The sequence below is a fragment of the Astatotilapia calliptera genome, chromosome 22, assembly GCF_964374335.1.
Source record: "Astatotilapia calliptera chromosome 22, fAstCal68.1, whole genome shotgun sequence".
Taxonomy (NCBI): Eukaryota; Metazoa; Chordata; class Actinopteri; order Cichliformes; family Cichlidae; genus Astatotilapia; species Astatotilapia calliptera.
In genome coordinates this window covers 9607363-9625130 of record NC_137442.1, presented here as the reverse complement: position 1 = coordinate 9625130, position 17768 = coordinate 9607363, and the positions used below count along the sequence as shown (strand labels likewise).

Below are 17768 nucleotides of genomic sequence, written 5' to 3'. Positions count from 1 at the left end.
CAGTTGCGACCGTTGTTGCCTACAAATAAGATAAAGCTAAAGAAAATTAATTCATCCTCTCATTAAAAAAGGGCATAAGGCACTTTTAAATTCCACTCATCACTTTTTGTGCAGATAATGCACAAAATGGTATATTTAGTACTAAATACCAAGTCACGTGTATGGGAACCAAGGCCTTACTTATTGTTGTTTATCAAAACTTCCATTATGTATTTAATTGTTGAGAATATTAAGCCTGGCTGTTAACATGTTTTTATTATAATCCTGGGGACATTTTTTAATTTTTCAGAAAAGGCTAAGGCATCTTTATTGAGGTTTATTTTATAATGCAGGAAAAACTGAGTAATTTTCAGAAAGAACTCATGCTGATACACTTTAAGTGAAGCATCAACATTTTTTGTAGTTCTGTGTGCTTCAGCTATATTTCTGCTAAATAGCCCCAAGTCCCCTCTGACGCTGATGTATTAAACGTCTACAGTGAATATTTGCAAAAGCAGAAATGCTGTCACTAGACTGCCACCTGCTGTCTAATCAGAGCACCACTAGATGAGTACGGCTCAGGTCGCATTTACTCGTCTGGAGTCTCCCCCCACACTCCCCACACCCCCAAACTTGGAACCAAAGCATCTCAAACTCCTCAACTTGGCCTGCACGGCCCCTTATCAGGGACCGACTGCTAACAAACATTATTGTCTGGGTACAAGCCAAAGGACAAAACTGTACAGCGCTGCAGGGGGAGGAGGGGAGGTGGGAAGCACTTGTACTATAAAGTCAAAGGGCTGCACATGTGGGCCCACACTGACAACAGAGACTGTAGACCGACTCTTCTGCGCTCCTGCGCGAATCTCCGAGGACTCTCGCTGAAACGCTCTGAGGGATACACGCTCGTTTTCTCACCTCTGAGGGATTATTCATTTTCTTCAGCACTACTTTACTGCAAACTATGGATATATACGTTTGGATTTCCGTGTTATCAGTGATGTACTCCTGGATTTCCTCCACAGGTAACTTTTGCGAGATTTTTTCCAACCACTTATAAACTTAATTTTACGTAAATGTATATAAACACCGAGCAAACCACTCACCATGCTGAGTGAAAGCAAATCAAATCAAAAACATCCCCAGCCTGCAGTTATGCAGATTAGTCTCAACTTCTCTTTAGTTTAATAGCTTGTAGATTGTGTTTTGATAACGACGCTGTAATTACAGTCCTGTCGGCCCCCGCCGGAGACGCGCTCACTGCCTCCACCGTCAAAGAGGGGCGCCATGTGCGGACCAAACGCTGTTCCTGCGCATCGTTCCAGGACAAGGAGTGCGTCTATTTCTGCCACCTGGACATCATATGGGTCAACACACCTGAGTAAGTATTTTTAAGTGTGGTTAGTGGTCTCCAGCAGCGTGTAAACATGTGTAAAGAGAAAGTAAATCGCTTAGATTGATGTTTGACGAAGTTTTGCGATAAATTATGCGTTTTTACTCTCTTTAAGCAATCTCCGATTATTTGTATTTTTGCACGTGAAAGCGAAACAACAAAATTGAATCGCATTCAACAGTCTTCTGATATGTTTTTAAGCATGTTTAGTTTTCAGTTTTTGACTCTTTTAGTTTTATGATTCTAACTGTGTCTCTGTCGCATCCAGGCGCGTGGTCTCGTACGGACTCGGCAACGCTCCGCGGACGCGGCGCGCGCTCGCGGACTCCAGCGCACCCAGGAGCGTACCTCGCTGCCAGTGTGTCCGGGAAAACGACAACACCTGCCTGAACTTCTGCCGGCCTGAAAACCGCCTCAGGTGCGCTTCACACAGCCAAAGCATATTTACTGACAGTGACACCAAAAGACGCTCCCAGTCTGTCGTTCTGCATTGTCTCCATCACATGTGGCGACAGGTTTTGTGTAGAAAATGAATAACTGAAATGTGATCCTGTTCTCATCGCGTGTTTCTGCTCCCGCTCTCAGGTATGAGACAACGGCCGACGTGGTGATTCGCTCCCCCGGGGGCGACGACGGTGCTGGGGCGCAGCGCAAACACAAGCTGGCAGCAGACACGGACAGGATTAAGAGGTAAAACAACACGCTTGCACTAAAGAGGGATAAACACCGCAGTATTTGCAAAATAAAGTGGCAATTACAACCAGGGACATTAAAAGGATTTTTTTTTAAATAGGGAGGGACTGGAAGGACAAAGAACAAGAAGAAAGAAATCAAAATATTTGATTTGAAATCTATAGAGGGCATTGTTCTCATGCTCCCATGTGGCCCTGTGCAATAACACAGGACAAAGTGGCACAGTGGAAACAAGCATTTGATCTCTTTACTTAAGAAAAAGTCACAATCTTACTTAACATTCTCAAGGTTTTAGCATCAAAATATACTCAAAGTAAAGTACTTCCTACACAGAATCATATATATGATACTGTGGGTAATAATTCTTGTTTGTTACTTTCATCCTGCAGCTGGTGATGATTTTAAATAATTTAAATACTTCTGGGTATATTAATTTATAATAACAGCAACATTTCTTAGTTGATTCATATTTAAAAATCACCATTAGTTAAATTAAAGCTTTGAAAAAAAATGACTAAATAGAGTAAATAGTACTATATTTGTATTAAAATGTAGTGGAGTAGAAGTAAAAAGCTGTAGATACATAATTAAAAGTGCTTTAACACTCTTGTCCAATTCTAGTCCAATAGCACTTTTGATGCTGGTGGGGCAGCAGGGGGCCGTGCACCACCCCATGGCCACCCTCTATACTCGCCCCTGTACAACCTCACAGCAACACGAGGCCCCTTTGTAGCGTGAAATATGTCAGCTCTTGTGAGCGTAACACCCGTGAGCCTGCAGGATAAAAACAGCCAGCACATGTTCAGAAGCAGAAATTTAGAGATTAACCCCCAAGCGAGGAATTCCTTGAAACTTATGATGACTGAGCTGCGTTATAAATTCCATAAAACTCCTAGGATCGTGTGGAATTCACCTCGAGTAAGCTCTGCCACTTTACGTCGCTTAACTGTGGGAGCCGTGTGGGTAAAGGAGCCGCGTTCATGTGCTGTCATGTCTCAAAGTTTGCGGCGCCACATGTCTGTACTTTCTCACTTATTAATAACTGGAATCATAAAACTCCAAACATCCATCTTCTCGAACCACTCAGGAGTAACAACTTTGTTTTGAATGTGTTTGACTGACTGCTCCAATTCACACACCTGCTTTTTACATAATCTGCAAAGTCACCGGTTTGCATGTCTAATGGCTTTATGCCTTTATCTACAGGTTGAAGAACAACAGTGATAAACGGGCACCGCCTCCAGCGCTCAGGGCTGCGCTGAAAACCCGCCTGTTCCTGGAGAAGTGGAGGGTGAGACAGCACCACAGAGCGAGAGCATGGGAGGGCGAGAGCGTGGCCTCCTAAAGAAGACTGCTTTCCTCTGCACTGTCATACAGAGGCAGGAAGGGGCTTTAAACCTTCTCTAAAGCCAGCGGGGACTTCTGTGCAGCAGCGCCCCTCAGGAAGGAAGCGGGTAGCCCGCATAAGGCCGGCTATAACCGACTCCATGTCGGTTTCACGAGTGCAGCAGAGCAGAGAGCACAGACAGCTCGACCGGGCTGCACTTCTTCAGACGGCAGAATGACGTTAGAGACATTACAAGGAGTTCGGGTGAAAGGAGACAAGCTGAAAAAGAGAACTTGGCCACAATCTGCAAAAATCAAGGACACTCATTGATCTTTTCAGATGTCACGGTCAGAGACTCACGCTTATTGACTTTACAAACAAACAAACAAACAAAGCAAAAAAAAAACAGACACCAAATAACATTTCATGAACCTGATATTACAGAGAGGAATGTACTCAAATCTTTCTAACAGAATAAAAAAAAATCTCTGCTGTATATTCTGAAAATGCCATAGTTTCTTTTTCCTAGCACACAACTGCAATAACAGATCATCTGTCAGTAAAAGGGATTATGTGCCTTGTATCATGGCTTTGCTCGAGACATGTTTTCACTGACTGAAACTGTATTTACCTAACAGGGTGTCTCCTGTGTGTCAGCTGCTGGGAGCCTTTTTTTTGTATTCCAGATGTTATCACTGATTTCTTGCCATTCACTCATCATAATTTATGTTTTCAGTAACTTTGTTGCTTACATGTGCTGCTCTCTATTTATTTATCATTTTTACACATTGTAATTAGATGGCCATATTGGTCGATCCTTTGTTTGTTTGGTTTGTCATTTCTGCGAAATGATTGGTCGCCAACGTGCCGAATTCTGGGCAAACTTTAATAAATTTGATACGTTTATTTAAAAGCGACGGATCGGCTCCTTCATTTTTTGTCACGTCAAAGGTTCATTTTCCGCTGAAGAAAGAATGAATGTGGGATTAAAGTTTCTGAACTGGGACGAAAGCTGCATGTGTTCAGTATGCAGGGTTTTAAGTTGGTAAATAAAAAAAGGGAAAGTCAGAAAGCAAAGTGTGAGCAACAAGATAAAGACAGACAAACTGAGAGGTAACAAGAAAGTGCAGGCAAAGAGCAGTCAAACGCAGCTAAACATGGCCTTTCATCTCGGCAACAAACCTGTGTGTACAGTGCAATTTCTAAACGAGCTGAAAGTGGACGTCGGGTTTCTTCCAGCAGCTCGCACATCCAGCACGCGGTTTATGTTCAACCCTGTAAGATGTGTCTTTTATGTATCCACCTCAAAGTTTCCACATTTTACCACCAAGTGACTCAGCAAAGTACAGCGCGTGTGTCACTCTTATGTAGTTCTCATTCCAACCTGCCACGACCTCCCGGCTCACCTTTAATGATCATTACACATACAGGTCATTACGTACGCTTGCTGTCTCCTCGTCGACCTTTACCACTCCTCCTCCTCCAGGGGCAGCTGTTCTCCTCTCAGGAGCTTCCGTGCATATCTTTTAATTTAATCTTGGCTCGCGAGTCAACTTCGTTTTATTTCAGTAAATCATTCATCCAGCTATTATCACTGCTGCAAAAAGAAACCCTAGAGCCATGGAAATGTCAGCTTTGAAGGAATTAAGAGAAATTAGTGTATGAACTTTTGGGCTAGTACTGATACTGACATGAGACTGATATTTGACATTTTAAAGTTTCAGAGTTCTTCAGCTCTTCGTTACAGTATTTTTAAACATTTAGCATGACCAAAATTGACTTGACACAAATAATAAGTATCGGCCACTGAGAGTGGGGATGCAGATATTCAGCAATGTGCTGGTGCATCGTTTAAAATTAAAATCGGTCTCAAATGCTTAGAAGACAGATGTGGACTGTGGACTGTAACCTTCATCATCAGCTGGGATTCTCCCACAGACAAGCAGGTTGGAAGAGCACAAGCCAACTGCAGCTGCATGGTTCAACTAAGTGGTCAAATAGAGGTCATAAAGAAAGCTGACTGAAAACCAAAGTGTTGAAAATATGTTACTCTAGGATCCATCCATTTTCTTAAGTGCTTATCCAATTTAGCATTGGATGGGCACTGGGCTCTCTCCCAGCTGTCATAGGGTAAAAAGAAGGGTACACCCCTGCGCAGGTTGCTAGTCTATAGCAGGGCTAACACAGGAATGAACCCAACATCCATGTCTTCAGACTGTGGCAGGAAAAATTCAACTGAAAAAGACCTGTTACCACAGATTTTTAAGCCCAGCTCCTGTATAATTTGGAATACTTTAGCTGTTTATCCCCATTTCCTTTCATCAAAAATGGGTTCATGACAGCCACCTTTACCCCTCAGTGAACATCTGAAGGGCCGGACACATCGCTCAGGTCCTCTGCCTGGTCTTTTCGCGATTTGCATGATTTGATCTTTATTTGATGTAAATAGTTTTTTTTAGGTCTGTCCTGTTTTCGATCTCTACTAATCCAGTTTCCTCAAATTTTTTAAAGACACACTACACACCATGCAGATATATGCATATAAGTGTTTGAAATCACGTTTTTGGTACAAAACAACAGGTTGCTAGTAAACAAAGCACTTAAAGATACAGTTTAAAATTGGTTCTTTCTTTGTTGTCTGTTACGTTTAGACACAACGCTGCTTCACCCCTTGACTTAGGTCTGCAGACTCCTTGGAAGGAAAGTATAAAGAAATGATGGCGAGCTCAAGACTTTTGAACAGCATTGTATAAAGTCATTCGGGCTAAAAACATCCAGGAAAATTAATGCTAATTGACAAAAAGCAACATTTCAGCCCATCTTTACTCACTTTCACGACATGTCAAAGTGACATGATGATAAAATGTAGCTTCATTAACATCCTAAACTTATAGTTTAAAAAAACGTACCTGATTTTTTTCCACATTTTGTCGATTACCTCTGGAATGACCCTGTAACCTGACGCCACATATGCATATGCATGCATTAAACTCAGTAACGAAGCAAAACTTTGCTTCGTGTCTAGTGTGAACACACCATAAGCTTCACAGTAATACTGGACAGGACTCACAAAAACAGCTAAACCTACAGTTATATCATACATTAAAGATCTCCAAGCACTTATTCTTGCAAAGCAGAGATTAAAACGGCGTGAATCTGCTGGATTAATCTGTCAGACACGTCCCTGCTCTTTAATGAACGTGATACAAGTTGTTCTTGGTTCGGCTCAAACACTGGCATGCCCAGATTGTTCCGCCATCACTCATCGGAGAGCTGCTTGAACTAGCAGCTAAAAAACAATCCAATGCAAATTGGGTGAAAAGTCTTATCTATCCAGCCCATTTAGCAAACAAATCCGCGGTGGTTTCTGTGCCTCGGGCGTGCTGTAAGAAACACTGCTGTGTCCTCCCGCGCTCTGAGTCCAATCATAACAATGCTGAAGTCACATTTTCCACACAGACCTACTGTTTGTTTGCAAAACAATTTGGAGGCATGTCTGCTGCAGGAGACAGTCAGGACCAAAGATTCAGACAATAATGAGAAAGTTTAGATGACACGCAAAAAAGCTGGACTTAATCCCAGGTGCAGTGGTCAGCGCAGCCAAACAAAAATCCTGTTAATGGAAGCAGAAGCATGGATATGTCTCTGTGAAATAGAAGTACTAATGTGCAGACAAAATAGGCTTACATCTCTGACGCTACAGGCCCTGGTTAGCAGGAAGCAACAATATATGCAAAAAAACAACAAATGAAAGAGCACAGCAGCACAGCTTAGGTTTAAAAAGCTCAATTTGAACAAACCACAAGACTTCTGGAACAATGTTTTAGACAGACGAGACAAAAGCCAAGATCTTTGGCCATAATGCAGTGCAGCATCACAGTTGGAGAAAACCAAACACAGCAAATCAGCAAGCACAACATAAATTAAGCACGGTGGTGGAGGTGTGATGATTTGGGCTCATTTTGCAGCCACGAAGAACTCGTCTGTATACCAAAGCACTCTCAAGTCCCAGCAACAAATCTACAACAAAATGTTTGAAAAAGGTGTTGCAATCGCCCTGCCCAAGTCCAGACATCGCCTCGACTGAAATACTGTGGGAGGACCTGACGAGAGCTGTGGATATGTGATTACCTGAAACAAAGATAACAATGTAAAGAAGACTGGGCCAAAATTCCTCCACAATAATGTGACAAACTGATAAAGTCATAAAGAAAACAATTTGTTCAAGTCATTGCTGCTAAAAGTGGTTCCACTAGCTACTGAATCCTGGGGTGTACTTAGTTTTTCACACACCGCATTCTTGCTTAGCTTTGGGTAAATAAATACTGACACACTGTCATATTTCCTGTATTGTTGTTCATCTGAGGCAGTATTTACCTAATCTTAAGACCTGCTAAGGACTAGATCATTTTTACCTACCTTTGAGCTAAAAATTAATTTTGAAAGACAGACGTGGCCAAACCAGCAGCTGTACAAACTCTCAGCATATTAAAAATGGAACAAATACAATGAAACTCAGCATATATGCAGACAGCTACAACAAAAAACACACGCTGTAACAACCGCAGGCCTCTTTTACCACAGTCTTTAAATTCAACAATAAGCGTGTTTAACTTTAGATTAAGTTAAGATCTCATGCGGTGAGCTGAGCAATATCTGAATGCTTCTTCCACAGGTGAAAATGAACAATAACAGCAATCCATTAAGGCATTCTTCTACATGCTCAGTCAGGTTAACGAATGTAATCCATGACATAAAGGTGATGCACAACATCAGTGTTGGGTGGTGGCAGAAGGATTTGGATTTTGTAGTTGTGTAAAAGTGGCTACATCACAGCTCAGAAGGAAATTAACTGGAATTAAAATGTATTTAATCGTCTTTGAGTATTGGTATGTATGTGGCCGTCGTTAAAACATAAACTTAAATTCTTATTACATTAATGCTGCGGTTGGTAAAAATGGAGTAAGGTAAAGTAGTAAAGTAGTAAGCTCACCGTATGTTTTGATGGTAAGATAACGCTATGGAAAAATCAAGTGCTAAAGTATTGACAATATAAATATTAACAGACTTCTGCTGAAAAAAATGTTATATCACTTTGGCTCTTTTACAACAGTGACTGTACAGTTTGTTGTCAGATTACTTTTATCAGCGTGATTGTTGCATGTTTACTTTTATGACTCTGTTCTTATCTCCTCAGCCTTTAAATGCCCTCGATTTTACACCATGAGTCAGGTGTAGCTTTATTAAGTTTTCAGGTCTGCAGGATAATTGCTAAAAGGAGATGCCTCACTGTACCTGCACACTGATCAGGTTAACAGCATGCCAACGGACAGGGGGGTCTGAACACAATGGCACTGAGTCTGTGCTACGCAGCTCTGTGCAGAGAACTCCCCTGAGACATTAGCTTTTGGCATAACTCATTAGTCTATTCAATAGAGCGAGCACAACATAATAGCCCATTACACGTGAAGGAATCTCCTCGACTCGACAGGAATTCTCGAGCGCGGGAGCCGAACAATAGGAACCTGTGCGAGGAACGTCTGGGCAGGGCATGGTGGCCTCTGCTTCTGACGTGTGCCCAACGCTTGGCTCTCCCTCCACACGCCCTGTTTTTCCAACCAACACTCCCAGGTGTGCGAAAGCATCACGAAACTCGGCTGCGGCCCCACCAGAGCGGATTAATTACCCTGGCTGCATGAGCCAAACTCAGTGTTTGGCTGAGAAGGTTATCAGGAGTGGGCTGCTGGATGATGGAGCAAATGAAACCAGTGTGGGAGGTTGAGGCTGAGGATTCAGGGTTGGGTTTGTAGTGGAAGATGTTGGCCTGTGAGGGTGAGACTGGAAACTGGCACGCTGAAGTGAGTCTCGATTTGTCATCACATCTTGGCGAGGAGGCCTGAAACACTTGGGCTGATTATTGGTATCTCTCAGCACTCCTGTAATCCCACTCTTAGTCCTGCCTGACCCTCCCTGCCTGGCAGGAGCACGACAAACACTGAGGAGCATTTTCAGAATATCCCTGAGATATTCTGAAAATGCTCTGCTGCTGACAAGTATGTTTGTGGGGATGAGATGAGTCGGCACTTATACCTCTGCTTTTCCATCACGGCTTTATTTAACCGTGCTGCGCCTGTCTCACAGTGTCACACACATTTGAGGAGGAATGCTCAGAACGCAAAGAATTATACACAAACTTTCAGAAACCAGCCTCGGTGTGAACTCCAGTGTATAAAATTAAATCAGTCAAAGTCAGCAGGCGATGAAAAACAGATTCGCCATCAAAGTCTAAATATATACAGATGACATAACATGTACGCCCATCCGCCACAACATTAAAACCAGTCACAGCTGTTGGGGTAAAGCAGGAGAGCTGAGACAGCGATGAAGAGCCAGGTGAATATTTTTGTGATAAAACGATGAAGCAAACTAAAAACATTGCTGATCACAGGTACGCCTTTACTGTCTCGTACTGGATGATCTGCGTGCCATACCACTGTGTAACTATTAAAGAAAATGAAACTCTTAAAACAAAGAGATTAAACATATTAAACTTTATGAACATTAACATCTGCTAATGGCAAAAATAATTAACTTTACATGTTTCATTGCAGTGAGTCGTTGGTATCACATGTGTATTTCTGTTATGAATAAATACTGAGCTTAACTTCTATTGTAAATTCCTTGGTTAGTTTATGTTGTGATGCTCTGCTATTTTCCCTTCAGTGCAATGCATGATGGTGTGCAAAGCTTGGGTACTGACCATTGGTTATATATCACTTTTCATGAGGAGTTGTGGGAATCTTACCTATAGTAATACTGCACATACTACACATACTACTACTACAGAGTCCAGGTATAATCGGACACCAAACCCTCTCCCAACCCACATTCACTGTGTTTGTCTCACTTGTTGTGGACCGAGTATGACACATCTAATATTTAATCTGTGCCAATGGGAGCTTTTGATGTCTCGGCCACGGGAAGCACCAGCACGACGCTGGAGATGCACTGTTTGCTTGCCAACACACAAGGCTTTATTGTATTATTGTACACAGTTTGACTGATCACTGTTGTACTGGACAGCTCCAGCACTCATTGTGACTGTTGGGGTTTCGTTTCTTTACTCTGCAGTAGAAAAGGCTTTAAAGTGACTGTTGCTATATTAAAAATAATGTAATTCAACTGAATTAATAACAAAACCATTAAAGAGTGACTTCACACATGAGCTACACTCATGTGAAGAGGGAGGGTGTAACAGCTGGACTGAATCAAGGCCAAATGTAATAAACCCAGTTAGTTATTTAAAATCATTAAATAATTATCTAATCATTCAAATATTTTCTATTGGCGCAACCAAACCTGTAAAACTGATCGGTGCCAACGGAAAAAATATGATCGATCAATAAAATAGTTCTTTCACCCTTACAGGAAGTCTCCCTGTGAGTAATGACAACGACCTTTAACCCATTAGATAAAGTGAATAACATTAATCATCTTCTTATAATTCAGTGTTCTGCTAAATGGCTTTGAGCCTGAAGCTAAACTTGACAGATTTTTTTAAATAGATGTTTTCATTTGAATGTGCTTTTAAATGTTTGTTTTTTAGTTCATTTTTGCCTGTTTCGGTTTAGTTTCAGTATTAAGCTTTATCGTTATGGATTATAGATGGATGCGTTTGTCAGAAGGGTAAATTTTTAGATCTCGGTTGGGTTTTTTTGCCATTTTTATAAAATACTGTTTAACCTTGTCTTCACTTTTCTACTCTGTCCACAACAGTTTCAGTTAACTAAAATGTTTTTCATAAGCAGTTTCAGTTTCAGGGAAACAACACAAAACCTGCTCAGGATCGGCTCGAGCAAAACAAAGAAAACTCCTCAGTGCCCAATCTGAGCCCCACCCGTTGACCAACGGGCCCAAACGATACGGCGCAAAACACTACAAAACATCCTCAGCAGAGCAGTTTCCACGCAGAGGTGCTTCTAATGCTGCATCTGATTGTATGCATGAAGCGACCAAAGTTAAAAACATCATGAAACTTCATGCATACAAAGTTAAAAACATAATAAAATATTTATTTATGTGGGAGTTGAAGTAACTGTTTGCATTTTTCTGTTTGCGTGGCTAACAGCTGTTAGTCTGAGAGCATTCCTGATCCAGTAATTCACCCACCCAACATTCATCATCCTGGCTGACAAGACTCCGCCTGAGGGCGAGCTACTGTAGAAGAATGGCTTAACGTCAATTAAAGCTTAAATACAGAAACATTTTCAGTTATTTTTAGTTTAGCAGCACCATCGCTTTAGGCATGGCAGTGTCAGTCGCTAAGACCACCACTTTCATGACTCAGGCATGTCGACAACAACAAGACAGATTGGCATGAATGTTTTTACTTCACTACCCAATAGGACAAATTCCAGTGACTGCTGTGTTCCTCTCGAGTTTTCCGAGTCAAGGTTTTTACCTTTATCTTCTCAATGAAATGTTGGTGCATTCATGGTATCCAGAAGATACATCCCACCGATCTCTTGGGTTTACATCAGCACCACCAGATAACAGACTCTGTTTAGAACTCTTAAAGATGTTGAAGAAGCAAGCTCCTTTAAGCAAGTACTTTGGTGTTCCTCCACCTCCAAAGAAATGTCAGAAGGAGTCCGAACCACAAAAGAAGCGCGCATTCTCGGGAAAGTGGTTGCAGGAGGTGAGCTGGCATTTGTTTGAAGCCAGCGTTAAGAGTTCTAAACAAATGTCTGTCCTCCTCCAGGAAATCTTATGTACGCAAACGCGCGTTGCAACTTCTTATCTGGTCCGCGTCTTTTATTTTGACAGCGCATGCGCACCTGCGGACCACTTATGTGCACCCCTGGCTATGATAACACGAAACCATGGGAAGTCTATGGGAGAGTTTGACCGTGATGGAAGCTTTTAAAACCTTTATTTTGGGGAAAAGTCATTACACTGTTATTATCATACTTGAGTGGTGAGTCTAAAACAAGCACTTTTATGTCCGTGTGACATCTGAAATTAAAGTTAATCTGGATAATGCGTCTAAATAACTGCCCACACAAGTTTCTGAAGGTGTTTTCAAGAGCCTTTGCTTCTAGAAGGGCTTGGATTGAATATCGAGTTTATCACTGGACTAATGACACTCTCCTCAGCCTTACTTGCACTTTACTTTCTGCCAAATGTTAGCATGCTATACTAATAGACAGTGTTAAGGATGGACTGATGTCGGATTCCTTTAGTCATCATCAGTCTGAGGTGTGTTTAAAAACACAGAATGTAACATATTCGCCAACAGAGGCTGGTCAGTGCTCTACGTATGGCTTGATTGGCTACTCATAAATACACAACAGTGGCATCTCAATAGTTTTACAGTGTTACTAATGTTTATGTGTACTGCCGTGATCAGAGATAGTTATGTGGGGGGTTTATGGCTGTTCCAACCTTCAAAGAGAGTTGCAGTTGAAAATTCTCACTGGGAACTCAGTAATTTCAGCTCCACCACACCATAACATTATCCACTGGCTAGTGAGGTCCTGTTAAAAAGCTTCAGGATGAGCATGTTTGTCACTGGGATCTGGGTGTTTTGAATCAAGATGTGAAGAGGGAGTAATACTGCATGCTCATTGGCTAACTCGCTAATTGACAAGTCGATAGCCACTGAGCATGCCCTAGCAAATCATTTCTTTTTCAGTACTGCTGAATAAGTAGTGTTGGAGTCCATTTTACCCCTACTGGTTTAAAACTATGCACATTTCTACACTGCTTTCACTTGTCACACAGCTGGAGCATCTATTGCATAAATTAAGTATTTTTCCTGCAAAACATCAGCAGCTCTTAGTCAAACAAGCTGATGTAAAAATATCCTTTTCATTCATTGCATTTAGAATTAAACTGATTCAGGTTTATCTTATACTACAAAAAAAAAAAAAGTGCCGCTGACTGACTCGAGAATTTTAACCCATATTCCTCTCACTGCTATAAATGCCAGCAGCAAAGTGCTGACACACTGGCCCCTGGATAAACCTCACATTATCAGCAAAAAACACTCCCCTGAGCTGACCCTGCAAACAGACAGATTAAGATTTGATTTCAGTTACGAGGGATAACCTGAAAGAGAAACGCATGAAGAAACGAGGACATTCACTTACAGTATCAGTCCTGGTAACATGTTATTAATAGCATCTGCTGTTTGTTTTGCTCTCTTTTGTCGGCATGTTTGCTTACATTGCTAGGCAGGTGGAGATGAAACTCTTATTGTGCCTCGTGAAGGACGCACAAGGTAAACGTTGATAGATGGGAACGGTGTGTACAAAGCAGCGAAGACTAGGCTTTTGTGTGTAAACCACCTTGAGAGAGACATTTCATCAACAATTAATGCCATTACCTCTGTTTTCATTTGTTAATACATTTAAAGTATCAAAGCCTTCAACATACTTCAGAATAAAAGCCTTTAAAACACAAACTGCCTTTTTTCATGTAAAAAGATTTTCATTTGGATTTACTGCATGAACACTTTTCTAACACATTATGACAGCAATCAAACATTACCGTAAATTCTGCAAAGCACCGTGCAGAAAATACCTGCAGAATAAAACACATCCGGGGCTAAAACTTGAGCAGAAATGCAATCGAAACAAGTAGCTTCTAGTTGTGAGTATGTGCTATAAATAGCTTTTTTTCAGCCATTATTAACGCCCTGGGACTGGTGTTTGAACTTGGCTTTGGCTATATACATTTAAAGTCTACATCGAGCATGGCCTCTGCATAAAACCTTTCCAGTACTTCAAAATGCCAGTAACTTGGTTTGATGTTTAAATGCCTTAAAAGCACAACAGCAGGTGAAAGCGAAACTGAAAGGACAACTTTAGAAATACTTTAGAAGCTGCACATCATGTTTTGTTATTTGGACTATTCTCTGGACAATAATACAGGTTATATCGGGAACCTTAAGGAGTGTAGGGGGGCTGGGGGTCGAGGTGCTGCACGAGCCATATGTGTGAATGTAATGATCGAGTGATCAAATTGTTAATTGCATAAAAATGACACAAAATGAAGTCAGTGTGTGAAGAAGTAATTCCTTTGAACCAAAAGCTCAAGATTCAGACTGCTATTAAAGTTGTTTCAAGTAGTGTTTTTCTGACTCTTTGCCCCAAGTGAGGATATCCCACAGTGTGTAAACACAGAAGCTCCACCCACCCGCTGATCAAACCCTCTGTTTGTGAGAAGCAGCCAGTCAGAAAACAGCTGGTTTTAAACAAGTGTTAAAGGTAGAAGAATTAATACTGCTTGTTTCAGAAGGTGGAGCTACTAAGGGTTTGCACCAGGGGCCAGTTTAAAGATTATTTTGACCTGTGCATCATGCAAAGCTACTCTAGTAGGGTCCAGCAATATATATGGAGTTGGAAATAAGGATGGTCCCATTTAAAAGCACTGCAAAGCTAAAGCTTGGCGACAGTGAACTGAGGGTGGCATCTTGAAACCACAACTTTTTGTTTTCACACTCTGAATGCAACAGATCAGACACAATGTGTTAATTAGTGAGCTTCAGAGATGCTGGTAGGCGAGTGCTGTTACCACTGGACAGGAGCAGACTAGATGTTTCCCTCCGTTTACATTCTCCAGCCCAAGAAAAAGTCAGCGTTTCCTGGCTTCAGCATGCATTTCTAGTAGGAGTTCTAAAATAATAATAATACATCCTAATTTTAGCTTCACGTGTAAAGCATAGACACAACATTGATAATTATCTTTTCATCTCAGCTTAGGTAAATAAGTAAACGGCTCAAAATATTCTGCTTTCGCCCCCACCTTTTTTTAACTTTAAACAGAGCCAGACCACCTTTTTTCCTTTTGTTTACAGTCTCCATGCAAAACGTGGACCAACGAGTCCTGACCATAAACACTCCAAGCCCACTCATTTGAGGTGAGTGACCTGAGCGAGGGCTGAGCGCCTCGCTGCCATCCAGCTGCCAGCGTCGGCTAACCTGCGCTGGGACGAGAGCACCAAGAGTCTGGGTTGCTGTTTTGGCAGGATGGGTGCCAAGTAATAAACATCTGGGTTGGACTCACTGTGTCCGGTCTTTTTATATACTCCATCATCATCCTCCTTAGCTTAGCTTTTCATTGTATAAGTGATGCCAAGATGATTGTTCATGTTGGAACTTGTCAACAAAAAAGTTTGTGGCTGAATCTGACAGAAATCTCAGCCATAACAATAACACATGCTGCTGCCCATTATCTTTCAACTCTGCACTTGAATTAGTAATATCTAGGCATGCAGATTTACAACCTCATAAATTATGATGAATATCTGTGCAATGCATTGGCTCCTAAAATTATTTTAAAAAGCAAGCAATCACAATCTAATCGTGTGCCAGGGAGTGACAGGTAATTTCAAGACAATCAGATTAGATAACAAGCTCGTGGTTTCGCTTTTGTTATTCCATCCGAAGTTTGCTGCAATGTTTGAAGTGGAATTAATAAAACAAATCAGCAGATTGCTGCGCCCTTCATCAGAAACCTGTCTCTCTGATGCGTCGGATCGATACAGTTCAGCTGAAGTTCAGAGATTTAATCCCATCGTGAGGCGGCAAATAAGGGACTTACAACAATACGGGAAGAGCCCCAGAATGCGCTTTCTAAATACGGGATCTTGCAGGAATGAGGAGACTACTGACATGTGTGCACTGGTACAACATGGATGCAACCCAGGACGTAAACATCCAAGTTCTTTGAAGTGAACAGGCCAACAGGTCGGTGCAAAGTGCATTCACAAGTGTCGGTCGAGGCAGCCAGCGGTGATGAGGGAACTGCTGTCTTTCACCGTTTTGAATCTGATTGCGCTCAGTGCAATCAGCAAGATATCGTCAATCCTACGATGAGCAAAACATATGATATGAGAATTCATCCACTTAAATGTAAGTATTGTCACAAAAAGATCTCTCCCCATGAAGCGTTCTGCTCCTGATAAAATACAACAGGAACCGCGAGCTAATTTAGAAGAGGATGTTTGACGATACATAGTAAAAGTTTATCATGTCAACCTTTTTTTAGGTAAAACAGTCGAAACATCAACACTTACATGTCCCGAAAAATAACTGGCAGATACTAATCACATCAATTTGCAGGCAAAAAAAATATTTTGTAGCATATTAAATTGGATTTGTGTTGACTGTATTTTGTATTCACTTTAATATTTAATTCAAAATGTTTGATTTTCTCTATTCTTTAATATAAGTCCATTTTCTTCAGGTTCGTGGAAGGCTGTGGCTTATCACAGCTGGAAGATGGTGCAGGGTGGGGTAGTCAGGATATCAGTTTATCGCAGAGCTAGCACAGAGAGGCAGACAACCTTTCGCACTCACATTCATGCCTACGGTCAATTTACAATCTCCAGTTCATCTCACCCCATGCCTGTCTTTGTACTGTGGGAAGGAGCTGGAGTATACAGAGAAAACCTACGCAGAAACGAGAACATGCAAACTCAACATAGAGCGGGCTCAGCGAGCTCTTCTTGCTGTGAGGTGACTGTGCTGCTTTGTTGCTCTGGGGCGGCAACTTCCCAACTTGTGTAAATCTACAGTTCTCCTTAGATCTTCACTGAGTTCCTGGGACTTTTCCTTTGGTCAATCCAATGAGTCCCAGGAACTCAAATCCTCTTTTTGCTGCCATGATCACTAATGAGAAGTTAACAGTCGAGTGAAAGGATGTTGTGGAACCTTCAAATCCACTTATTAAACGATTCAAGTCAGTACGTATATATAGATATTTAACCTCCTAGGACCTGCCGTCCACATATGTGGACATCACATTTGGGCCGTCTAGACCAAAATGCTTAATTTTTCTCTACAAAGACCTGATATCCACTTACGAGGACATTGTACTGACACTGTTCTATCAAAATTTGAAATGAATGTCCTTATATGTGGATCTCATTTTTCTCAAAAACAAAAATTAGGTAAAAAAAAACAAATAATCTGGTAATTCTTTGTTTTTACATTCTTTAGGTCCCAATCAACCCAAATAGCAAAGAAAAATTAAAAATGCATGCCATGAAAGAGCTCTTAGGAGGATAAATATAAATCAAGAAACAGTAAAGCTCAGAATTACCATGACATTCATGCCCCTGATGAGTGCATGCAAAAGTCTGACCACAACTGTAGCTGGCTAACTTAAGTTGCTGAGCCTTGCTCACTGGTAAAATCATTTATTTAACTGGTATGTACACAATCTCCCCTCTGCAATCCAAAATGAATTACTGATCTTAAAGGCTGCACATAATGTAATTATGGATGCTTAGTTAATATTAAAGGAAATTATCTGCTGGGCTCTGGTGTTCTAAACAACATCAAGATTACTGTAACCTTTAACCATCCT

General features: G+C 41.3%; 1 protein-coding gene across 1 annotated transcript; it reads left to right on the top strand.

Moving 5' to 3' along the window:
• Nucleotides 1–783: 783 nt before the first annotated feature.
• On the top strand, nucleotides 784–4309 carry edn1 (endothelin 1). Its single transcript, XM_026156859.2, has 5 exons — nucleotides 784–1004; nucleotides 1210–1360; nucleotides 1641–1790; nucleotides 1958–2062; nucleotides 3272–4309. The coding sequence occupies exons 1-5, from the start codon at nucleotides 944–946 to the stop codon at nucleotides 3408–3410; spliced, it is 606 nt and encodes a 201-aa protein (XP_026012644.1). The 5' UTR covers nucleotides 784–943; the 3' UTR covers nucleotides 3411–4309.
• The last annotated feature ends 13459 nt before the right edge of the window (nucleotides 4310–17768 follow it).